A 25,625-nucleotide genomic window follows, 5' to 3' on the forward strand; every position below is an offset into this window, starting at 1 on the left:
AGGCAAACATAGTTTTGGCAAATGTAACTTACACTAGAGTGCTGGGGTTTTTTCATTAAAAAAAAAAACAAAAACGAAACAAAAAAAAACACACAACAAAACAAAACACAGGAAACCCATCACACCAACAAAATAAAAGCCCCAACTCATGCACACTTCATGTTAAAGACAAAAAGTTTAGCTCTAGTTTATAGCTTTGATTACAAAATTTGAGAAGGTATTAAATCACCATTCTTTCAGTTTCTCATTTGAGGTGTATATCCAAAAAAGAACAACCTAACACACCCTTGCTTTTGAAACAGTTTCATTCCAAGCATGCTCACATGCAGGAACACAATTAAAGTTACTATCTGTGCACCATCCTGTTTCTCAAACTAGGTGGAAACAAAATGACTGCTGCTGAATACATGCAGTAGGAGACTATTTAAAAATGGGATTTTCTTTTTTTTTTTTCCCCCCAGGAATACCTGTTAATTTTCACATGTGCTACGTTCACCAGGTGTAACTGACTACTCCAATTTCTAAAATAGGGTTTAATTTTGAAAAATTCCATTTCAACAGGTAGTCCTTTCACATCCAGAAATAAATCTCAAAGAGAAAAATCACACCCAACTGAAAAAAACTCTCCTGTTGTACACAAAATACATTGAAATGCAACATTTACCAATTGTCTTGCTCAGCCACCTCCCTCTACAGACTACTGCTAATAAATACAGACACGCCCACAGATAAACACGAAGTGAAAAGAGGTTAGAGGATGGGAGGGGAAATGCATGTGGGGAGGAGGAAAGTACATTCAGTATTAGTTCTTTGAGGCTTCCCCAGTCATCTTTATGGGACAGAGCATTATTTTCAGGAAAGGGGAATCAAAACTCCACTATGAAGTTTAAAGAAAAACTTTAACACTCTGCAAATGCAGTTAGAGGCAATATTATGCTTTTATAGTCACTAAGTTTTACAATATAGCAACTTCAGACATATTTCCCAGTCATCTTAATTTTTTAAACAAGTAAATCATCTTCCACACTGACATGAGAGCTACCATCTAGTCTATATATTACACCAACATCAAAATAAACTAGATGCTCTTAAAATAGAACACTGACACAAATTCCTGGAGTGGAAAAACCCACCTAGCATTCCCAACTAACTGTGGTTCTTTTGCTCAAATGTACAAACAGGTAACATCACAGTGCAATCAAGTCTAAAGTAATTTCTACCAAAAATAGCACAGGTTCCATGACGGCCCGAATTTCATAAACTCAAGTGCAGACCTCTAAATATAACTGCTTCTTGACCGAATTAGCTCTCAAAAACACTGTAAATGCTATTCTCTCTCAGGCTGTTTTGTTTCTAGTCTCAAAAACCTGCTCCAGAGTCTAAATTCATGTCAGTTCCCAAATCCTCTCATGCTTATCCTCCGTGATGTTTTTTCTACAATATCCCTAGATCAAACGTGGAGCACTAGTGCCCTTACAGAAAGTGAAAAAGCAGCCAAAGGTTCCCCTGAAAGCTAGTCTTGTCAAACACTAGCAGCGTTGTATCTAAGCCATTGTACTCCGCTTGGCTTGATAAATTCTAGATAAGCATCCTTGAAAACGCTACTTGTACCAGAATACTTAAAGATTTGAAGATCAAACAACTGAGAGAAGTTAGGAGACCCAATACAGCAATTCTGCCAGACAGAGAAAGCCAAGATAGTGTAACTATTTAATTCAATGGAACAAGATAAGAGGACGCCTACTAAAAGCGATGTGAGCATGGCCCTGTATGCTACGCACGAGGCACACAAGCCAATTTTACTGTTCATGGGCTTCCTTCCGCATAAACACTTTTAAAAAGTATGAACTCCACACCTAAGAAAATGCAGTATTTGTAAGGTTAGAAGCCACACTGTAAACAAGTCCAGAAAAAAGCCCCAACAAACAACAAGCAAATAAACAACAAAATACAGGAGAAGCGAAGAGATTCAGACGGGCAGGGTGGAGCAGAAGGCGGGACAATGACCTAATAGGTCTTTTCTATCTTTAGTTTCATGAGCTTCTGTGGACAAGAGGCGCCTGGATCACACGCTCTGCTCCCCGACCGACATCCCAGGGAAGCCCGGGACAAGCCCTCCCGGCAGGGCGGCAGCTGGGCACAGCCCTCACCAACTTCTCCGGGAACTGGATGCTCACATCGGGTGTCCCGAGGTGACGGAGCTCACAGAGAGCGCGTTAAACTCGGAAGAAATGCTACGAGCCGTTTGTTCAGCTACAAGCAACTCAAGCGACTCGAGTTTCCCCCTTGCCCTTACCTTGAACACTTTGCCGAAAGCACCATCTCCCAGCTCTCCTATGATTTCCCAGAACTCCTCAGGGTTCAAATCCCTCTTAACGTGCTCGTATTGTTTCTTCTTCTTCTCGCCGCCCAGCTTGAAGATCTTCCGAAAGTTGAAGAAGGACATTTTGCCTGCGGGAGACCGGGCGCACCCTCAGCCCGCCGCGACCATGCGGGGCGAGCGCTCCTGCCGGGCACGATCCCTACCAGGGCACGATCCCTACCAGGGCCAGGGAAAGTCCTGGCGCCGCCCGGGACGCCGGCCCCGCCGGGCGCCCAGAGGAAGCGGCACGCGGAGCGCCCCGAGGGGCCGGGCCCGCACGGCAGCCGCAGCGCTCCTCCTCTCCCGCGACGGGCTCGGCAGTCGCTGCCTATTCGGCCGGGCCGGTGACCATCGCGTCAGCAACAAGTGCCGGGCTCCCTCCCCGGGACGGGCGGCGGCGGCGGGCGGGGCGCGGGACGGCGCCCCAGGAGGAGAGGGGAGGCGCCGGGATCCCGGCTCCCGCTGGAACGGGGCAGCGGCTGCGCGGCGGGCCGGGCAGGGCAGGGCAGGGGGAGCGGTCACCCCGCTGCCCGCCGAGGGCGCTGCCGCCTCGGAGGACGGGGCGGGCGGCAGAGAGGGGAGAAGAGAGGAAGGGAGCGGAGGGGGCTGCCCCGCTCCTGCCCCCCGGCCGGCGCCCTGACGGAGCGGGTCCCCGCGAGGTCCCGGCGCGGAGGAAGACGCCGCTGCTCTGCCTCCCGCCCTCCCGCCGTGCGGAGCGGGGCGCGGGCGTCACCGTTTCCTGCGGGGCGGGGCGGCCCCTCCCCCCGCCGCCGGCGCGTGCGCGCGCGCGCGCCCCGTGCCCCCGCCCCGCTCCGCTCCCCGCGCTCCCGGAACCGCCTCGCGCCCCGCGGCGCCGCCACCGCCCCGGCGCACGCGCCGCCTCCCCCCGCGCCTGCGCACGCGCCGCACCGGCAGCGCCCCCCCCCCCCCCCCCCCCCTCCGCTCCCAACGGTTTGTCGCGCGGAGAGGCGGGGAAGGGGCGGGGCCTCTCCCAGCACGTGATGCGGCGGGGGCGGAGCCAGCCAATAGGAGCGCGCCGAGGGCTGCGGCGGGTAAGTGGGTGCGTGGCCCCAAGATGGAGGGCGCGGCCCGGCCGGGGCGCGGGAGGCGGCGCGTGCCCGGTCCTCGTGCCTTCCCCGGCGGCGGGGCGCGCGCTGCGCCTCCCGGGGCCGCGTGCGGGGCGGGCCGTGCGGAGGAGGGATTCCTCCCCCCTCTGCTGCCTGATCCCGAGGGACGCCGTGCTGCTTCTCTCCCGTTTGTGCCCCGCTGCCCCGGGTAGGGAGGGCCGCTCCGGTGCGGGGGCAGAGGGAGGTGCCTCCCGCGCCGGGGCTGGCTGGGCACCCTGAGCCACGCGCCTTCCTGCCCGCCCCCGCATCGCCCCCGGGCCCGGCCGTGCGGGGCGCCGGGCTCTCCTCGCTCGCCGGGAGCCTCGTGACAGCAGCAGCTTGTGCCTCCCGGAGGGTTTGAGCTGCGGAGCGGCTCTTTGAGGAGGGCTTTGAGGGAAGAAGCCCGTGTCGGAAGGCTTTGTTTTGTCCGTGGCCAGTGCCGTTCCCAGCCCTGCTTCTGCTTTGCCGCGGCAGGGTGCGATGTTTGTGTCCTGCGCCTTCGGCGTCTTGTGGGGTTTAATCTTGACTCTCCGTGTCTCGCAACCTTCTCTTTCCACAAGCGATTCCTTCGTCAGCCTGAAGCATGATTGTGTTTTAACAGTTGCGTTGTTGGCACGCCAGCCAAACGCGTGGTGTTGCTTCACGTGAAGGGAAGCGGCATTCCCACTGCCTGGAAAAGGGGCGACGAGACATCTGGGAGTCCAAGTGTAGGTTGTGACGGGAGGCAGGAAGTCGATGTTGCAGTTAAGGCAATGATGTGAGATCTGAGGGAGATCTGATAAACACCCAGTGAAAAGCATATACTGCTTTATCCTCCGATGAGCCTTAATGCCCGCAGTTACCATTAATTTAAGCTGCGTTATAAGCTTCTAAATACTAAGCCTCTGGTGTGTATCGTTCCTCAGACCATGTTATTAGCGTGACAGTAGGTTGCTATCTAAGAAGGGTATTCAACGTGTAAATTCAGAGGTAATAATGAGGTGTTTAAATGCACTTGTTAGGGGCGTCATATAGCAACCTTGACAGTCCTGAACGAAGCATGACTTTAAGGAATTGAAAGTGCTTGGCTGAGTCGTGAAAGGGATTTCAAGCAAAGGAGTTGTCTAATAGTACGGGTACTTGTAGCAATGAAGATGAGCTAAGTGGTTCAAAAGGCAGTAAGGGCGTAGAAATAGCCTGGAACTGAATGTCGCATCGTGTGTTAACAATGGGTTTTTTTAGCTGAAGCACGATGGGTTATAAGCCTTTTAAGAATGAGTTGACATTGTATATTGAGTGATTAATGGTGCTAATAGTCTTTATAGTGTACAGGAACACCCAGTGCTGCCATGGAACAAGGAGATAGCCCCTGCTACAAATCAAAAAACAATGTTGTGTCATGAGTTAATTTCTTTAATCTGTATAAAATCAGTTACAAGGGTAGTACTACTCCATTCATTGAGAGCCTTTCAAGTAGTCTCACTAACTTGATAGCAGGCCTGATTTGTTGTATTAATCAGCATTTGTTGTTCAGAAATGATCTTGGTCTTTGTAGTTCCCTTGTACTGACAGCTTGGCCACAAAACGTAGAACTGTTGAGGAGGGCTTTAAAGCCAAAACTGTTCATGTGTGTAAGGGTAATACCAAGAAACCACTGCAATCCAAACTAGCTGTTTTCCTTTCTCTTTTATGATCTGGCTGGCTGCACTCGCAAGTTTAACACAGATAGTTTGAATTAAATAAAATAACAAAGAAAGTGATGGATAAGATTTCTCCAGTGTTACCAGCAGCAATTTAACTTGTCATTTTAATTCTTAAAACTCAATTTGTTTTTCCTTTCTATAGTACCTCTTTTTTTTTGTGCTCTACCACATATTAAAATATTATGATGGCTTTAATAATATTTTTCATTTATTTTTAAATAAAATATTTTAGATTTTAACTAGATTTCTCTTGGTTAAAAAGTGCTTTGGGACTGATTTCCAAGCTGTTTGAGCTGACTAATAGTTAGAGGGTGAGGGGAAAAAAGGAATCCAAAGCCATAGCTTGAGATCCTTGTATTCAGGCAGGATTAGCTTTTCTTTAGCCTCATGGTTAATGTCATAGGGCAGCAGGCTGGTGGGTTGGGTGTGTATGTTTGTATGTCAGTTTATAGTAATAATTGGAAATAAATGTAAAACTAAAATAAAATTTCTTGAGCTATATGTGAACAAACATAGTTGAACTTGCTGTCTTAATAAGGCTGGCAGTTCTGGGACTGGGATACCAGTGCCCAGCTCTTTCTCAGCTCTGTCAATAAATGAACTTTTGACTGGCACTAGTTCACATACAGCATCCATGTAATATAGCAGTTGTGATGTAGAACTTGTGTGATAGAACAGGGATAGCAGTGTCATCCTACCATTTACTAAATGTTAGGAGGTACTACTGTTGCTCTAGGCTTTTATAGAGAGTGTCTTCCTATTCCAGAGAGCTTTTAATTCATATGATGTTGAAAATAAAAGATTAAAGGCTGGAACAAGAAAGGAAGAATTAATCTAATGATAAAGTTCTGCTTTTAACTTCTATTTATTTTTTTTGCTTACTCTTTAACAAGTAATTCAAGATAAAAACATTATGTCTGAAAAGGAAAAGTCTGGCTCAATCTCAATTTTTTCCTTTTTCTTTCACTATGGAGTTAGAGCTTGCCACTCAATCCTAAAAATAAAGTCTGTAAGGTGAAGGTTAAGTGCTATTAGCAAATCCTTCCATATTTATATTGACTTCCTTGTATGGAGGACGTTGTATGAATCAGTTTTTTTTCTGTGTGTTTTGTTGGTTTGTTGTTTTCTTTTCCTGGTAGCAGGAGTTTTTAGCAACTGTAAGTGTTTCCAGATGGTAAGGGTAAAAAGGTAAAAGTGAACTATATTAAAATTTCTCCTTCAGGAACCTAATGCAATGCATTTGTTAACTCGATGCTTCCTTAAAATGTCAGAATAAAGATGCTAAAGAACTGTCTTGGTTGTGCATCAAATAGACTGGCTTCAAAATAGCTGTAACTCTTTACTGCAATCTTTTTCATTTCTTTGAGATTTAGAAGTCTCCTTTATACTCTTTGCCGCTTAATATCATCATTCTTTCCCATTGACTTCATGGCTTACACTTGCTACTGTTCCTAACTCCCTCTGAGTACTACTTCTGTTTAATTTAAACTGTTCTGCTTCAGTTTCTCTTTATTGAAAATAAACAGTTGCTTCAGAAATTTAATTTGAAATTTATTCTTCTTAGCATATATTGCCCTTTCTCTGCAGTACTTCTTCCTGTATTCAATTTGTTTCAAAGTATTTAATGGTATATTTTTATATTGTCTTGACTTTCTGTCCACCCACGCTTTCTCTGAGCTCCTCCAATCTTCTTTCTGATGTTTGAGTTCATTGAACTGCTGTAAGGTCACAGGTGCCTTGCTTGTGGTTAAATCTGAGGCGTAATTCTTGTTTCATCCACCCTAATCTGTCTGTCGCCTTTGGTGCTCAACCCTGTCCATTCCATTTTCTTTACTTGATGTATGTGGTGTTTTCATTGATGTTTTCCAATTATATTATGATGTTTTTTCCATAGACTGTCATTTCTCCTCTGTTCTGTTCCTGAAGTCAGTGTTTTCTGCTGTATTTGACTCATTTCAGTTCTAAGTGGCAGGTTCAGAACCTTCTGGTTAACCCACCACCTTTCTTTTTAACCTCCTTTTTGTATTCTTGGTTTTTGCCAAGACACCATGTGTTCAGCCTCTGTACCTGAAATTATTTTCAAAAGCTGCCTTGTTTCCCTCTGAATCTGATTCCTTTTTCCTTAGAGTTTGGGATTTTATAGAATTAAGTTCTGATATTTCACCCTGTACCACCATAGCTTGACTGACTTTCCTCAGTCCTTCAGGCTTTATGAGAAATTTTTGGTGACTGCTCCATACCTGACATTTTTCTCCCTTCTCTCATTCATCATCTATCGTTTTTCCTTTCCTACTGTTCTGAATGCACTGCCTTCTCTTAGGAGCACCTCAGTTCAGTGGATTTGAAATACTATGGTGTTTTCAGTCTCTTTCCATCTTGTATATTGACCTTAAACATATTCCTTTTCTTTCTACTATGACATTTCTGTCTTCTATGTGTACATGCCAAGTTTTTAACTTTTTGTCCTCCTTCTGTGACCCCTCTACATTTGCTATTCTGTACCTGACTCCTGTATCCTAATGCTCTTAATTAATAGTGGTAAGTACAGAGGAGCTAATAGTAACATTAGTTAATATACCATGTTAATGTCAAGGTGAAGAAGGAAATGCAAAAGTGCTAAAAAAATATTTTTATTTCTTTTTGATGTAAGAGGATGGACTAAAAGGCTTTGTTTTCCTCCAAGGGGCATGAAGTCATGTTACCCAATTATTGGAAGCCTTGAGGGGGGAGACTGTATTGTATATAGCACTCTTGAATCCCTTCTATTAAATACACAGTTGATAGATCTTAGCTTAGAGACTTGTATTTCTGTTCTGCATTTGAATTTTAAAGCTGTCTTAAAGGAACAAAAGAGACTCAGTTTTGTACTCAGTATTTTATGAGCCCTTCTAATATGAGTAACAGGAATAGTTCAATCATGTATAATACAGACAGAAAACAAAAATACAATACCAGAGGTTAAACACTCAAGGCCTTGCCCATGCCTCATTAGCCAGAAGCAATGCTCAGGCTCCTGTCAATAACCTGGAAACTACATATGATATTACTACTATTTTAATTTTTTCTAGTGTATTACTGTAGGACTAGTTAATCTAAGAATTGCCATAGAAACATGTGGCATTTGGAAGATTCAGTATGTAACATATTACTTGATATTTGCAGTAAAAAAAAAAAAAAGTGTTAAAATGTTTAGAAATAGGATTGATCTAATTATGGCTTCAGAAAAATCTGTGTTGAGTCTACATTGGCCTAGCGTTTTAGTAGTCAGTGTGGAAAGCTATCTTCAGAGGGCAATTCACCCTCTCCCATTACAGGTATTTATCACACACTATTTAACTGTGTGAGATGAATTGTCCTGAAAACATGGATTAGGATTCTTCTTCCTGCCTATAGAGATCCTGCTGCCAGCTGAACTTTCGCACTGCAGTTCTCTTGGTATCAGGCAACACCACTGGGAATGACGACAGAGCAAATGTAAAAGTTGCCAAATTACCTGAATGTAATAAAGTAAACTGATGATGTTTTATTGCATAGGCTTTATCTGAAAACAAATGTTAGAAGAAAAAGCAATAAAATAAGTATGGAAATCAATAATATTTCTTGGGAACAGTGGGTCAAAGGCGTTCAAGTTTTACCTTGCTATCTTCATTGAAGTTATTGCAAAAAATAAATGTTTTTCTTATTACTTCTAGTTGGTTTGGGGGAAAACCACCTGACTGATACTTGGAAACAGTCATAATTGGAGGGGTAAGTTTTGCTTTTGAGTGAGAAGCAAACCTTAGATTTAATGGAAAGTGTCAACAACTTGAAGCTTATGTAGTTGATTCTCTTCATTAAGTAACTGATTAATGCAATTAAAAACTTCAGATCCTTGTTCTTGATAAAAATTTTCAAGAAGTCTGGACACTTTTTGGTTTGTATTTAACTGAATAACTAATTTTAAAGGAATTTTTGGGTAATGTTAAAATACTAACCTGCGTTGGTGGGTTGCTGCATTTTTTTTATACAGTAGTTAGTCTAATAAAAATTATTTCCCCCCGTGTCTTGATGACTAACAAACTTTCACAGAACCTCACATGATGAAGTCTACCTAGGGTCTTGATTTTAAAAAAAATATATACAATTAAAATACTACTGCTCTTAGCCATTATGCCATGTTCTTTCTAACAGTGTTAATAATTTGAAATTATATTTCATTTAAAGCAAAATCTATTTGAAAACTACATGAACACAAGGCAAAATATTTAAAACTTGCAGAGCCCCGTCCATCTGATAGATACTAGAAGCTTTTGTTCAGTCACATGAAAGCATGTATTACAAATGCTCCACCATGTTTGTTTTTCCTCCAGATGGTAATTAGACCTTTTCCTCTAGCATAGGAGTCACAAGCTGATTTGCTCATTTTGTTTGTGGCTTTCAAATTTGCACTAGTTTGCATAGCAGCAAGGATTAGAAATTTATTAAGGGATAAAGATAGCTTTGCATCTCAGTATTGCTTTCAGTCAATACTGGCACAAAAAACCCACACATAATGCTGCTTTTCTTTCTGCGAATGCTCAATTTCTTCCTCTTTTTCCCAGGAACCTTTTTTTTCCAGAATAGACATTGTGATCCTGATCAGCTTTGGAATCTTGGGGCTGAATAACTTGTTCTGTAATATGAAAATGAGTATTTTTAAATCTGTTCTTTTATTATGGCTGGCCAGGCAGCCAGCAGACCCTATCCTGGTCATGCAGTAAGCACAAGCAGGAAGCTTATTATGCCTTCAACAAATGTTATTAAAAATATAGCATTCTGAAGAGTAGACAACATTTCACAGACACAAAAAAAAGGACAATCTGACAAAAAGATAGCACTGAAAACTACTGCTTCTTTAGTAATACCCCAAAGAGAGACATTACAATGGGATAATATTTGAGATATGTCTACTAGCAAAAAGGGAAAATAAAATTTAGAATGTGAGATACCAACTTTTTTTTTAATGCACAGCTAGACTTCAAAATATGAACTGGTTTTACTGAGAAAATGGTATGTTTTTCACTGAAAAATGTTATTTTTATACTGCAACCATGTTTAAAACACTTTCTATATGCATAGTGTTTTTCTCATTTTACTTAGATTTTTAATAAGCTATTGTGTAATTGTCAGTTTTTTGGGGAAAAAATAGTTTACCATTTATTGTAAACTAGAGTTTGGTTTTATGTAGGATCTCTTTGGTACAGCAGCAATGTGTGGAGCTGTAATAATGTGTCAATTGTTAAGACAAACAAAAACTAGTGTGTGTTCAACAATAGTATATGCAAACTTTGGGCACTAGAGCCTGCTTTTGAGAAAACAGAGCACTGCGATGTGCTTTTGCCTTGAGTGCCCTTGAATCTTTATTTTTTTGATAGAAGGGACCTTTAAAATCTAATCCACAAAACTGAGTTTTATAGTATGCCCATTACCTTAAGTTGACTGAATTTTCTGTAGCAGAAACTAAAATTGCCTATGGGAAGAATAATTCCTGTGGCTTCTGGCTGAGCTATAATATATTGTTCTGTATGCAGTATACAGGAGTGTCTTACTTTAATAATCCTGAGGTGTAGGGAGTGTCATCTATTAAAATTAAAATAAAATTAAGGAGACACTTAAATCAGTTTATAAAAGGCTGTGTTTGTTTTGGTGTTTGGTTTTGTTTTGGTTTTTTTTTTTTTTACAACATGAGAAGTCATAAATAGTAGTGACTTTGTTAGCTGTGACAGTGATTCATGTAGGGAATGCAAGAAGTTGCAGCCACAGCTGTGGGTGAGGTATCTTCTTTCAAGAATCTTAATGGTGTTAAGTCCATTTGGTGCCTTCCTCTTGAATTCAGAAGGTTTTTAAAGGTGAGGAGAAATCGTCACTAGGAAAGAAGTCTTGCCTTCTGTGCTCTGTAGGGAGGAAGGCTATTAAGAAGATGCTCATGTTGCAGGGGAGTTTCCTGAAGAGTTTTGGCTTTTTCCGTATCAGTCCTATATCAGCTCTCAGTGATGAGATTTGGACAGACCTCAGGGTGAGCATCTCCAAATATTAATTATTTCAGAACAGCCTCAGAGAATCACAAAAATAGAGGACAAAGTCTCTGGATTATTAACAGATCCTAAATGGAGTTGAGCAGCTGAAGCTGATGGTGAGCCAGCTTTCCTTAGCTGAGAATAAACTTCTCTTTCGATCATTCAAAGTTCATGGAATGTCGTGTAATAGTTTGTGCAGAAAAAATCGGCTTAAGCAATCAAGAAGTATCTACACACCTCTGGCATTTCTAAAACTTTTGGTTCTGTAGGCCAGAGCAACCTGGGTGTGTGACTAAGAAATCGTGTGCTTGATTTCAGGTATAAAAAAGTTCCAGTCTTCAGAAAGGAGACACAGTTACAGAAGAAATTCAGAGAATAGTAGGCTGGGAATTGTACCCTTTTCAATGTTAAAAAAGCCACCCTTGATACTTTTCCTAGATGTTGGCTGAGGGGGCTTGTGTGAGGAGCATTAGAAAAGCATAATAAAAGCTTTGCTCTTAGATAGGATGATAGTAGAAGCGAGAACACTAATAACATATCTAGTCTCAATGTGTTTTTTTCCTGCTGCCTTTCATTTAGCACAGGTCTGTCTTTTGGAATGTCTAAAGATTTTTCTGCAAGAAACGCCTTCAGACAGGAAGCATTACAAGTCTTTATTTGGAGAAGAATAATTTTGTGGAATAGCGTAAAAAAAGCCAACAATGCAGCAGGTCTAAAAGGAGAGATCAGTGTCAAGCTAAGTGTGTTGATCTTTCTGAGAAAAGTAAGAGTTAGGTCTTGATCTTCCAAAAGAGATCCAAATGAGTAATCTCAGTCTCTAGTTATGCTCACAAAATACATTATGGTCTATGTTGGATCTGAGACTTCAGATAATTCTGTTTTCTATTATTTTGTATATACCAAAAACAGTCCTACTTGGATACCCAAGTTTCAAGCACAGCCCCACAGTGTTCCAATGTAGTTAAAAGATTCACTAATTTAGCAGAGGAAAACTTTAAATTTATTACAGAACATCAAGCATGTTTGTCATAATCTAATACTTTGGTATGTGCTGGGAATATTTTGAAAACTTTTTATCATAGCTGTGCACCTAGACCAAATGGTGGATTAATTATTTTGAACTCTCTAGTTGTAATGGTGTGCTCTTGTGTGCTATAAATATTCATATAAATTATGATCTTCTTCCAGAGGTTCCTTTATGTTGGATCAGTAAATTACATGTATCTGTCAAAAAAAACTTCTTTGCCAAGAGTCTGCTTGAAATCCTTTTGCTATCAAAGCTTCCATAGTGCAGTTTTTCCAAGCAATAACCTTGTTATTTATGAGAAGTAATTTATTTTGAGTTTTGTGTGTTTTTATTTCACAGTAATAACCATGTCTCCTAGTGAAAGAATATCTTTTCAGCAGCTCAGCTCATTCTGGCAGCACTGTGGGTGATTAAGAGCTTTCAGAGTGAATTAATCATCTTCACAGACTTCCTCCTGCCCTTACTCAAAACAGGTTAAAGTATTAGTTGAAGAAGGTGCTTCAGCATGATTATCCAATAGCTTTCAAATACAAATAATAAGTGAAGCTTTCCAACTATCAGTAGTGACTACTACCACTTTATTTATGGTAAGCTTACAGCTGTCCATGACAATTACACATATAGAGGTAGTTTACTGGTCTGTTGAGTGGTTTGCTGAAAGTGTCTTGTGATTAATGCATGGCACAAGCATCAGAAGGAGCTACTTCTACTGTTTATTTTATTGCACACTTCCTCGTTAGTTAGCCAGAATAATACTTTTTAAAAATTGGCTGCCAAAACCATTTAAAAAGGTTTAACTTGCCTATAAAGCAAGTCGCAATGCTAAAGGAGGCAGTCTAGAACTGCAAGCTTTGTCCTCCTTCCTTTCAAGAGTGTTGATGTTGAAGGAGCCAGTTTGTCTAGTCTCCTGCAGCCACCTCAGCCTGTCCAGAAGGCAGTGCTCTGGAAAGTAAAAAACAGGGAAATGCATTACAGGTTATGACATGGAAACGTTAACTTTACTGAAGACCATTACACAACAGTGGTGTTAGTTTATTGATAAATCAAGGCTTTTTCGCTCCTGTCTAGATCCTGATTATTATAGGCATTTTGGGTAATACCTTTCCATCTTGTGGATAGACTCCCTTCTGGATAAAGTTTGGGATGGTGGGTCTTCTGTACCCTTGCCAAGTAAGTGTATTATAATATCATCTAATATAATGAAAGAAAAATGATGTTTAAAATTTCAAGCAGTATATGTAAGAAAAATTCTGTATTTCTTATTGGTAAATGTGTTATCTCAGGAGGTTAGACAGGTGTTGCCATGTGTACAAGTAACATTTCAGGACCTGCTAAGCTTCTGGAAGCTCAAAGGAATTCTAGCTCTTTTAATTCTGTTTTAAAACAATTTTTTAAAATTGGAATTGTACTTTGTGCTCTATACAAGACCTACAGGACATGCAGTGTCCTTCCTGACTTCTGTTGCAACATGTGTCATCTAAACTTACAGCACGTTAGCAGCAGCATAAGGTAGTTTATTAGGAAAGACTGAAAGTGCTTCCCCTGCCTTGATTTTTTTTTTTTTTAATCAATCGCCAGGTAGGAAGTGGATCCAAACTGACCTTATCTTAATGTTCGATAGTTTTCTAACAGCTGTAAAGGTGATATCAGTACACATTTTTTCAGGATTTTTTTTTGTCTTTTTATGATTTATTTTGGTCTTGGTGATGGTTTTTGTCTTGTTACTAGTGTTGAAATATTTCTTTCAATTATGTATTTTTTTAAAGTTTGAGTGAGTTTCAGTTTTAGGATCTTTATTCCTTATTATCATTTACTAAAGGCTTTATGTTCCAGCTCACTAAGATCTACTTGCATAATAAGATATGAGGTTTGTTTAGTTTTAATTTAAAATGTTGTATGTGGCCTTGGTTAATTAAGAACATTTTCTTGAAACATAGTGGATTTACCTGTATCATGCTGGAATTGCTTCTGCTGATCATAAAGAATTGAGTAATATTTACTTGTCACATAGGGTGTTGACTCAAGCACAGATGAGTTCAGTTCACATACTGAGGTTGTTACAAAACTCCAGTGTTGACTGCTCTTCTTCCCACAAGTTTGCTGACCCAGGAAAAAATTATTTTAACAGCCACAGTTTGTAGTCAAGTTACTCAAGTGACTTTAAGAAGTTTTAATGCACTAGGTTGTCAACTCTTAACAGCTTTGGAGCTGCTTCCTGGGTAAGCCATCAGTGCTAGTACAGTAGTGGCAGTCTTAAGAGTAGAGTGAATACCTGGAAGGATATTTAAGCTGCCTGTATTGGTGGGTAAATATTCTCTGCTTCTGATTCACAGCTACGTTGAGAGAGAATCTTCTGTCTGTCAACTGTTGTGGGGTAGTTGCAGACAGCTGCTAGCAGGATGCCTTTTCTATGGCTCCAAATGATTCATCTCAAACTAAGGCAATTTTCTGTGCGAGCTTTAGTTGTCAATCGCATCTGGAGAAAAGACACCAAGAAACATTAAAACACGTACTCTTCTTTGAGATTTCCATTTCATTGTGGTTGGAAGAAGACCAATTCTTAAAAATGTACCATTTTTGCAAAAAGGTACATGGTGAACACAGAAATAGGAGCCAAGAAATGTATCGGCTATTCTAACAAGGGTACTGGGTAGGCTGCTTGTGAGGGAAGAAAGAAAATGGGCTTGGTTTTAGGTGGTGGCATTGTTAGGAGGGCTGCCAATTTTCCTAGGTTTCCCTTCTTTCCCTTTTAGGATAATACCTTGATGTGCTCCCAGGATAACTGAGGATTATAGACTTGGTTTAATTCTCACTACAGTCAGGAAAGCTAACATTGATAGCAGCAGATGAAAGAGACAGCCTCATTTTAATAGGTTAGTGTCTACAGTAATCTCAGATTGAGGCTTCTTGTTTATATTTACATAACTACCATGTAAACTTTAGATTTTTGTCTTTGGAACAGAATTGTTTTCCCAATAAGTGGTTCAAATAGCAGAACTTAATTCTATTTAGTTTTGATTATGTCTTTATGGCCTTTATTTGGAGTTGTTTTATAGAGAGCTAGAGATAGAATACAGATATTTTACATCTAATAAACTTGTGGATGAGATACTTTTCTTGCCTTTTTTTTTTTTCTGTAGCGGGATGGAATTCCTTGCACTACAACAACCATTAAGTCATTACACTGCATTTAAAACAAAATGCAGAAAGGGATTATGACCTTTTTTGCTAGTACTCTGTATTGTTTGTATTGCTAAGCCTTATCATCATCTTTCAGCAAAAGCCAGTTTAATCCTTAAACATTTGTACATATAGTATCTGTTCAGAATTGTCCATTGTTAGCTCTCTGTGTTCTCACTGATTATAATGCTATGCATCTCCACAATGCCTACTATTTGCTCCTTGGATCTTCGTTGTACAGAGTAGCTGTTATCTTCCTTGCTGATAGCATATCACCAATGGTACCAGTTGAAAATACTTCCAGCATCATGGAAAGCTCCACTTTTGCCAGGATGACTGACTAATTAATTAACTCCTGGGATATTCTGCCTAGGATGGAAAGGCTTCCTGTGCCAACTTAAGAAAAGGTTATGGGAAGATACTATCATATAGCAGAAGAGAAATTGATAGGAAGAATTTTATCTGCTGTGTAAGAATTGTGTTTTCTGATACTATCCATCTGCCTGAAACAAGCTTGCAAACTGACTGAAAAATACATACTTTGGAAAGTGCTGCTTCTCTGATGTGACATCTTCTTTTGATATAGGAGCAAAAAGACAACTGCTGTTAGCACCACGAGAAAAATAGACTGGTAATAGGAGTGTGTGGAGGCAAGCAGCACAAGAGGCAGTAAATATCTTTTGCTCCCAGCAGGCCACAAGCTTTTGGCTTTAAATAGCCACTGCTCAAATATAGCTACCAAGTGGCCACTTGGGAGGGAAGAAAGGAAATGGGCTTGGTTTTGGGTGGTGGCAGGGGTTGGGAGGGCTGTTGAGACCAGGAAGAGGGAAGAGGCACAATGCTCTTCATGTACTTGTTAGACACTGCTGAAAGTGAGTGGCTGGCGTGTGATTTTGCTGTCCCAGTCTGTTGTGAATGGAGTGTCTGTAACTCATTACTTCAGGAGATTTGTTCTGTGGACTTAAGTCTTGTGATGTTCCTTCACAATGTTTGGGACCTGATTTATTCTTATCCAGGAATCTTTGCTAGATCTGTAAGATTAAACTTAGTATGTCTGTAGCAGACTTGAATCAGCCACGAGTGATTCTGTATATGGAGGTAGATGTGATGGGTGTCAGTTTCTTCAATGAAGAGCTGTAACAAGGCCTGGGAGCTAAAATCAGGCTCCAGAATTTAAGATTTAGCTCCCAGTAGTTTCTGGAATAGAGATAACTTTTGCTGCAGAAATCCTTCTCAATTCTGGACAGGGAAGCATTAAAAGACCTGGGCAGATGCTTCATTTAAGCTAGAAGTGTTGTTTGGACTTCTAGCTAGTGTTCTGTTAACATTTGAGCATTTCAGTCTTGACAATTGTTTACTGAAATACCAAAATGCAGGTATTTTTAGTTTCTAGTGGTGCTGCTTCATTGATTTCCCCTCAGATGTGCACATGTGCAGGGATGACTTCTGCATTTCACTCCAGTGAATGGCTGTTCATGCAAAATACAAAAAGTTAGGCTTGTTACTATGGTCTCTCCTATTAGCTTGTTAGCTCAGTCTGCCGTCTGCCCGAGAGCAAAACCAGGTGCTGAGCCATGGCAGATGTGGTAACCACGCAGAGGAAGTTGCAGGGCATGGTGCAGAAAGAAACGTTACTTTGTATAAAATATGATCTTAGCGAATCAACATTGTAATTGTATCCATGTTTCTTGTCAGAGAAGTGCCACTAAAGTAAATAGTTGGGGGACTGTAGCAGCATTAAGGACAAAACTGTATCTTAAAGTACCTGTTTGCAGGTGGGAGGCAGAATGATGCTGACCAGTAGGGCTTCTCTTTATTCCAATTCACTATGTGTTAACTTTGATTTGCTATAGTTTGCATGTTTACTGACTGATGTGTGAACTCTTCTCATTCCCAATGACCTTTTGTTGGGCTAAATTTATTTTTTTACTATTTTTTTTTAAATTGAAGCTATTAAAGCACAGTAGCGTAGAGACCCTTCAGGCAGCTTTGTACTAGAGACTGCAAGCAAAAAGAGAGGCATGAGAGAGACTAATTTTGTTACAAAAATGAGCATGCTAAGTAAAATGCAGGTTCAAATAATATGTTTGCCTGGGGAAGTTTATGGTCTAAATTTGATACAGACTATAGAAAGCAACCAGAGAACTGCCATATGGAGGAATAGCAGCTTGGCATTATTAAGGTCGTAACAGTTAACAGCTTAGTTTATAAATTTCTACAGAGCAGTGTCTGCAATTCAGCAGAAGAAAAAGTGTGTATCATGGGGAGGCTTGAGTGATAAGAGGATGATGAGATGTTTTTGAGTAGATGTGGTGTGTGCAAAAGGGATAGGTTGGGAGAAGCTGCCTGTAGCAGGGGGAGAGACACACAAATGCAGGTGTAAACAAAACTGTATTGTTTGTTACTCAAAGGTGAGGTGATTGGTGGAACTGACTCAATCAAATACTTTCAGCACTTCACAAAACAAATGACCAATCTAAGGAAGTTCAAAGTATCGCTAATGTATTTTTTAAAACAAGAAAAAGTTAAAGATTGGAAATTCATATAATTGTCATCTGCAGTTCTTTTCACAGTGCAGCATCAATGTCAGCAACGCTCTAGCGTGTTGTGCTACGCTTTGCTTTTCTGCCCCAAAATTAAAGTTTAAGTGTGAAAACAGAAATAATGTGGAATCCAAGCTTTGCTGTTTCTCAAAACAAGATGCTATCATGATGTTTGTGGCATGTTGCCTCTGCATCTGCTACATGTGTCTCCTGCAGATTAGAGATCACTGACAACCCACAGCACGGGCTTGCTCCCTTTCAGGAGACTGTAGCTGCCAAATCTCAGCCCTATTAGACACCCTTCAATATCTGTCCACTTACCACCTTTGCCCTACAGATCTAAGTGGCTGACACTCATTTGAGGGTGACCTGGAAAGCTTTATGGGAACAATTTAGCTATCCATTTGGGAGAAGATAATAAAAAGTATATTCAGCTTCCAAATTTCTATAAGGTTCCTTCCTGAATTGGGTGCTGTTTTTTTCTACATCAACTCTGTGATAAGCAGAGAATTGGCTCTGGTGATGGCAGAAGATAGCAGGCATTAAACTACGTTACTAGAGGTAAAAGTACCAGTTAGAAAGTTATTGGAGACTGTACACCCAAAATAAAGAAGGTCCAGTTGCTTTTGTTCTGTAGAAAATAAGCCTCCCCTGACCACTGCAATAAAGCACATTATGAAGAATAAGGAGAATGTCTTATGGAAGGAGAAGAGAATGATAGGGGGAGCCTGCTCATTTAAAGTAGTGTTATATTTGGTTCTCTGTTTATGGGTCTATAGAGGAGAAATCTGTGAAGTTCTATTTCATTTGAAGGAGCTGTGCAAAGTGCTGTTGCTGTTGAGTCTTAGTACTTTGAGTAAATAATCCATATTGATATTTTGAATATTTAATGTGGTGACACAATGGTAGCACTGGATTAGATAAGTTCCTGTATCTCTTCATCAGCTCTGCTGTGTTATTATGTGTAAAATCCCACACTATTTTTTCATTCAGTTGGAATGTAAGTGAACAGCACTTTACCTGTGTAGAAAATAATGACAAGTTCTTCTGTATTCATAGGTTTTGAATGCAGTCTCAGTTGAAGATGTATGAGGAAGAGACACCATCTCTGCACTGGGGATTGGATCCTGTATTTTCTGCATTTGCAAGACTCTATATTAAAGATATAAAAGAAATGAGAGAATCCAAACAAGTGCCAGGTGTGTGCTTATATGTGCTGATTTTGATCTACACAGAATTATTACAGATTTGTATTGTGCTCTTTGTCCAGAAATTGTAGGATGCTTCACAAACACCAGTAATTTTCCAAGGCCCTAAGCTAAGTGATAGTATCTTTAACAGTTTCAAGAACAGCAGGTTGTACATGAAGTATGTGACAAATAAAATGTGTTCCTTCTAATGGCTTTTCCTCCTCTTGTATATATATGGATAGACAGAGAACTTGTTTTGCATTAAGGTGATGTTGTATTTTCTCTCTATGGTAGGGCTTGTTATATTCTGCTAAAATTAATTCTAAAAATGCTGGTGCTTTCTGGCTATGTGTGTTATATCATACAACTATCTATATAACATTTGAGAAGGGTTTTGTCTCTTTTCTTTGCAAAATTTTGACAGTCAATGACATTGCTGAATGTATGTGTTTTGCTTTTTCCTCTTGATATTAATATATTATAGAACAGATGAAGGTTTTGAGGTTTTGTCTGCGTAGTTTAAAGATACAATAAATATATAACCTTCTTCATACATTTAAACAACCTTATTGTAAATTCTGGCATTTGCGCTGAATCTTATACCACACCTTTTATTTCCTAACCATTGTTGTAAATAGTATGCTTTGCAGTCTGTTTCCTGCTGGTCTTCAGCCAGTATCACCCACATATGTACATTGTCTAAAGCAACGTGGGTCTGACCTTGAATTTCTTTTTTCACTACAAAGACTGTAGTGTGTAGTATGTTTAAATTGACTGTAGTAAGTTTTCTGCTGTACCAAGGGTTCATTATGCCAAACTGAAGCTTCACAAGGTGCAGGGTTATTAGAAAGGAACCCAAGGAACGTAGAATTAGTAAGGATAAGCAGTTAAACTTAGCAGAGTGTGTGTTTTTTGTTTGTTTGTGTTTTGGTTGGTTTTGATCTTTTTCTTCACAAAGTACATCTGTTTGGCTCTTTGAATATGCTAGCCTTGTAGGTTTTGTTGTTCTTACTTTTCTTTAACAGCAAGGCTAACAGCAGTGCTATTCTTGCAGGAATGAAGGACTGGTGGTTTGTTCTTTTTGCAACCATTTATATGTATATAGGGACTTCACAAGCTGCAAAGCCCAGTGTGTGTATGTATATATATATGTGTGTGTGTATATACACACACCTCTTTGTTATGTAACATGATGGGAGACTTCCATCTTAAATTCACTGAAGGAATTAGGCTAGTCTGTTGTTGGTATTTGTACTTAGAGGCCTTTTTTTAAGTGTACAGTCTTATACTAGTACTGGTGTGACAAATGCCACACTGTTCCTGCTTCACTTAGAGGCATGTTAATTGTTTTTGAACAAAATACAAAACAATTCAGTATCAGCAGAATAGGATTGTAGGTTGGACTTGGCCATTAGTACGCATACATGCAAAAGTATATTTAGAAGAATTAAACTTGCAAATATCAGCAAATATGTTTCATAAGAGCAGGAACAGTCCTAGAAAGTGCAATTCTGCTTTCTTGTTTTTTCACTACTAAATCACCTGAATTTCCCTTCTCACTTCCCTTCCTGTTGACTGACTTAAGTGAGTTGTATTCTGCTTCAGGAAAAATTTCAGTTTTGCTATTGCTTTTTTTCTAAGATGATCCTACAGAAATGTTATCTGTCATATCAAGATATCAGCCTTTAACATTAGTACATGTGGGCTTTCTCTACTTCCTGTGCATCTGGCATTTTGCACAACTAAGCTTGCTTGCAACCCTGCATCATTTTCTAAACCACACTTTAAATTTCACTTAACAAATATCCTGAATTTTGTCCATTCTCCTGAGGCTATGCATATACCAAACCCAGCATCTTATTTATTGGCATCTTATTTATTGGCAACAAATGATAGCACAACAAAACACTAAAAAAATACCTTTTGGGGAAGCAAGAAGGTAGATGTTTTCTGTAAATGTTTCCTGCCACTGATGAGTTTGTTAAAGATCAGCTGAAGCTAAGCTTTTGATTGGCTATAAATCAGTCATTAAGTAATGGCAATTAGGAAGGAATGAGTGCAAAACAAAGAGTTGTATCTAGGAGGAATGGAAAGAAACACAGACTGAATGTCAAGAAAAACATCCTTAGAGTGACATCTGCTAAACTGTGGAGCAGCCTTCCCAGGAAAAAGGTGGGATGCCTTTCACTGGGATTGTTTATATCCTGACTGTACAGATTGCCAGGAATTTACTGTACAGAACCGTCTTGCATCGGCCCTGAGGAAATGGACTGAATGACCTAATACCTTTTTTCTTTCAATTTTTAAGCATTAGGATTTGATGCCATGATGACTAATCCCTTAAAACAACACAGAGGAAAGCAGTAAAACTGGCCAATTACTATCCTGCTATTAATGGTGACAAGAAGGCTGGAAAACCTCCCAGATAAAAACAGCAATTGTGTTGTCTTAGAGGCCTTGAAATGAGAGTGGGTGTCAGACTTAGTTGTAACACATAATCACATCATGGAAATGAGCTTTTTCTCAGAGTTATCATGCACCACTGCATTGTGACAGCTTATCAACAAGCAAGGGAAGCTAGGAATAGCATAAAAGGAGGTAATAATAATTAAAGCAATGACAAACAGTTCAGTGCTCAGTAATGGTGATAAAGACACGACCAGAAGTTGCCCTAGGGAGCTCTGTATCTGTAGCCCCCTATACCACTACTGTGGCTTCCTGTTGTGGTAACAGCATATTAATATGTGTTATTTAGTGGGTTATTAGGAGCTTGACTGAATGTTCTTGCACATAGCTTCAAATGTTAAGTATATTTTTATTGCTACCCCTATGAACATAATATGAACATAATTTGAACAAATAAGCTAGCAGGGGAAACAATTTATGCCTTGAAGTCATCAAATTCAACAACTTTCAACTGTAATTTCATCTTTCAAATGAATTCAGGTAGTTTCTCAGAGAGTAGAGGTGGAGTTCTGTGTGAATTTATGGGAATGGAAAGAACCAGTTTAATCTGGTCTCTGTCATTTGCCAAAACTCAACTAACTGGGAAATGAGTATAATTAACACATTGCTTGTTTGCACAGTGAAGAGACTGGAGTCTGCTCCACAGACTTACCCTGAAACTGTCCTAGATGTTCTTTTATAGAGATTTTCAAGGTTTAATAAATAATAATACACAGTAGGAGCATCTCCATTGAGGGTTTCTATACCAGAGTTTATTGGTGTCCTGGTAAATGGAATGAGAAAGGAGTGGACAGACCTGCTGAACATTCTCTGTGCCAGACCTGGCCAGTGACTGCAAGATTTGTACAGCCAGCTCCAAGATGACAGAGAGATGCATTCTCAAAACATTGCAGTGGATTTTTGTCATCAAAACTTCTGTTTACAAGCCGCCTAGCTGATCACCTGTGGTTTCTTCTGAAACTTTGGGGTTTTTTTTCTTTCTTACATGAGGAAAGTTAATTCCAGGATCATTTCAGGCTCCCAGCTATGTAGGACAAGCTATTTTTGGATTTTGGTTTTGATTTTATTTCACAGAACATTTTTCTGATTCCCTTGCTGCAGTGTTTCTCTTTCCCTTTGTAAGAATAAAACTTGCCATGGTGCATGGAGCCAAACGTTCACTTCTGAGTCCCTTGAGTTAACCAGTTTTCAGAAGACAGTTATTGAACATCCCAGATGGCATATTTCAGTAAAGCAGCAGTATCTGAACACTGAAGAAAACACATAGACTGAAAATTATCCAGCCTGGGTTTTATCTGGAGTTTATTGCCCTATTATCCTCCTGCTAGTGGACTGTGAAGCTTCAGTGTATGTTTACATCTGTGCTTTTTAGCAACATTTGTCACTCTTTTGAAAGGGATTACAGCATGTGGCAACCTCAGTGCTGTCAAAGTCCACTGGGCTCTGACCCTTTACTGTTTCCTGGACCTGTTTTTGTGTTACTCAAGTCATCTTTATAGATGCACAGAAATAGATTTGAAGAGATGTTTTTAGAACATGTTATTTCAGAAACTGAAGTTCAGGACGCTGTTCATGAGGACAGCCTAGTGTACTCCACAATCTAAGAGGACTGTGTCTCTCTCCCTGCCCCCAGTGCTGCCTGTTCTTTTAGAAAAGAAAGACAGAATTATGTTGGTTTTCCTTTTGGAGGCTCTGCCTTAATTGGGAACAGCTGCATTGTGAGAAGCTCAAACTGCTGCCATTGTGTTTTAGTATTTCTTCCGAAGCCTGGTGAAGATATGAAAAAACAAATCCAAACTGAAACAACAAAACCCGAAAGAACAACAACGAAAAACCCTAATGCCTGCAGCAAACTGTTTTTCAGATCCGAATGTGCAAGAAAACTTGAGGTTAATGGACACTGACACCGTACAACAACAAGCTTTTGGTATCCTAAGTAGAGCTGATACTTCTTCCTTTTAGTGTTCCCAATCTTCACTGATCCAAGGAGATTTTTTCACATCACTAGGCATTGTATAATTTAAGATATATAAAATATGTAAGAAAGCATGTTTTTTACTGAAATGTTACTAGGGTGGGATGTTGAAAGAGAGTTTCACTTATCAAGGATTTTCTGTCTCTAGGTATATTCTTTTATAATGGACATCCAATAAGACAGGTGGATGTTGTCGGGATAGTGGTTCAAACAAAAGAACGAGATGCCTTTTATAACTATGGAGGTAAGAAAAGTTTTTCTTCTTGCAATTACCAGCCTTTTAGTCATTGTTACCATTAAAACTTAAAAGCTGCCTTATATTATCATTGTTCTTCAGAAATCTGTGCTTTTCCCCTAATATCATGCATATCTGCATCTTAGACTGCTTAGCAAAGTTAGGGAAGCTACCGTTTATCTCCTCCTCAGAAGCAGAGTAACAAATAGTTAAACCAGTAACTGATTCACCTGAGGTCATCTATAAAATCTTAGTTTTGGTTGTTGCTTTGCCGCTGGACTCTTCCATCTTCCTCTTGTATTTTTATGCAGTTCCTTTGTTCAAACAGATTTAACGGTGCCTGCAAATGGGAAGTCACTTCTTCCTTTTTTGAACCTTAGAAATGTTTGTTTTGTTGTACCTTGGAGCCAGCTTTTAATAGCAGTTGGGAGCTCATTTATATTTAGATGCGTAAGAGTCTTAGCAAATCTGACTCAAGCATTATAATACCAGTCCTTGCCAACACCAGCTGGGACTTTTCTCCTCCCTATTGCTTTTTCCAATATTTGAACTTTATTAACATGGAAACATCTGATTGTCATTTTGTTCAACTGTCTTTTTCATCTGGAGAAAAAGCAGAGTGTGGAGTAGTCGTGATGTGGCAAGTTTCTAAAAGTGAAGGTCATCTCACAGTAGGAAGGGGGAAGCCAAATGCATAGATCCTATTGAAGCACTTGATGAACTCATGTCCAGTGTCTTCCTGGGCCATGGGCTTCCACCTGATGGATGTAAATCACGGCGTGCCTCTTCCTACCCAATTCCTTCACTTATAAAATTGAATCAGCTGCAATTCCCTGACTCACAGGAGTATTGTAAAGATACAGTTGACAAGTTAACCAGATCCCAGCTTCCACAACACCTGTGGTTGCATCATACTGCTGCAGAGTAGCATTAACTGCTAGTGCATGTAGCATACACCGCACTGGGTGCGGCCACTCAGAGTTGACTCTGTGCTCTATAGGAACGTGTTCGCAAGTTTCTTGGAGTGGATATTGTCTAGATTTTTTTTTTTAAGTCCAGTTTCTGGATGTTTTTTAATAGCCTGCCATTAAGCTAAATAACAAGTTGACAATAAATATTTTGAAGCACAAGTTTCTCTGGCACTTGAAGTAGCACAGGCTAAACAAGTACCTCAGTTAAGAGGCGGAGATGTAATTGATGATGTTATGAAGTTTTGAAACATAAATTGAATGTCAGCTATTCTTTTATTGCACTAGTATGCAAATGCAGTTAACACTTCATGAGAACAGAGGAAGGCAGAATCAAAATTACCAAAAAAAAAGTCTGCAGGCAAAGGTTTCCTTCACTGCTCTCAGCATTAATTCAGATGTAAACTTGTTGGAAATGTTTGATTGTAGCTGAAATACGGGGTTGGACTAGATGATCTGAGGAATAAAAAGCAACTGCAGAGTAGTGGAATGAAGGCCTTAGTGTTAGATCAGCCGACCTTTAAGTACAGCTCTCAGTGGGCCTGGCTTCCTGCTGTCCTTTCACATCCAACTCAGCTCTTTGTTCCAGCAGTTCCTGGTTTGAGCTTTCAGGCTACCTGCCAGGATGCCCCTCCCCAGCCTGCCCTCCCTTTCAAGCAGACTGACTCCTCCGGCGTAAAAGTGTAACTTCTTAGAGAGTTTCCTGCTTGTAACTTCTTGCCTCCCTCACTTCAACAGACTCTGGTTGGTGAGTCACAGGGCAGGCATTGCATCAGTTGGAGTGCTGCACACTGCTCAGTATTTGCTCACTTTTCATCTGCCTAAAAGTGAATTACAAAGCAGGTCCCCCTTTGTA

At 40.3% G+C, this 25,625-nt stretch overlaps 2 protein-coding genes across 8 annotated transcripts in view; one reads left to right on the forward strand and one right to left on the reverse strand.

Moving 5' to 3' along the window:
• Positions 1-3,097, reverse strand: part of SLK (STE20 like kinase) — a 70,574-nt gene extending 67,477 nt beyond the window's left edge. For 4 of the 6 annotated variants that reach the window (XM_051616560.1, XM_051616562.1, XM_051616561.1 and 1 more), the window contains exon 1: positions 2,297-3,096. In XM_051616560.1, coding sequence (XP_051472520.1) covers positions 2,297-2,446 — 150 coding nt within the window. In that variant the 5' untranslated portion in view covers positions 2,447-3,096. Of the gene's footprint in view, positions 1-2,296 lie in introns of all 6 variants that reach the window. The other 2 variants (XM_051616564.1, XM_051616563.1) reach the window with 1 other exon arrangement.
• Positions 3,098-3,381: 284 nt separating this feature from the next.
• The window catches only part of STN1 (STN1 subunit of CST complex), a 45,089-nt gene continuing 22,845 nt past the window's right edge, over positions 3,382-25,625 (forward strand). Inside the window, exons 1-3 of one of the 2 annotated variants that reach the window (XM_051616567.1) lie at positions 3,382-3,414; positions 18,995-19,134; positions 23,715-23,810. In XM_051616567.1, coding sequence (XP_051472527.1) covers positions 19,002-19,134; positions 23,715-23,810 — 229 coding nt within the window. In that variant the 5' untranslated portion in view covers positions 3,382-3,414; positions 18,995-19,001. Of the gene's footprint in view, positions 3,415-8,257; positions 8,898-18,994; positions 19,135-23,714; positions 23,811-25,625 lie in introns of those variants that run through there. The other variant, XM_051616566.1, reaches the window with a different exon arrangement.

Source organism: Apus apus, chromosome 4, assembly GCF_020740795.1.
Source record: "Apus apus isolate bApuApu2 chromosome 4, bApuApu2.pri.cur, whole genome shotgun sequence".
In the NCBI taxonomy this organism is placed as follows: domain Eukaryota; kingdom Metazoa; phylum Chordata; class Aves; order Apodiformes; family Apodidae; genus Apus; species Apus apus.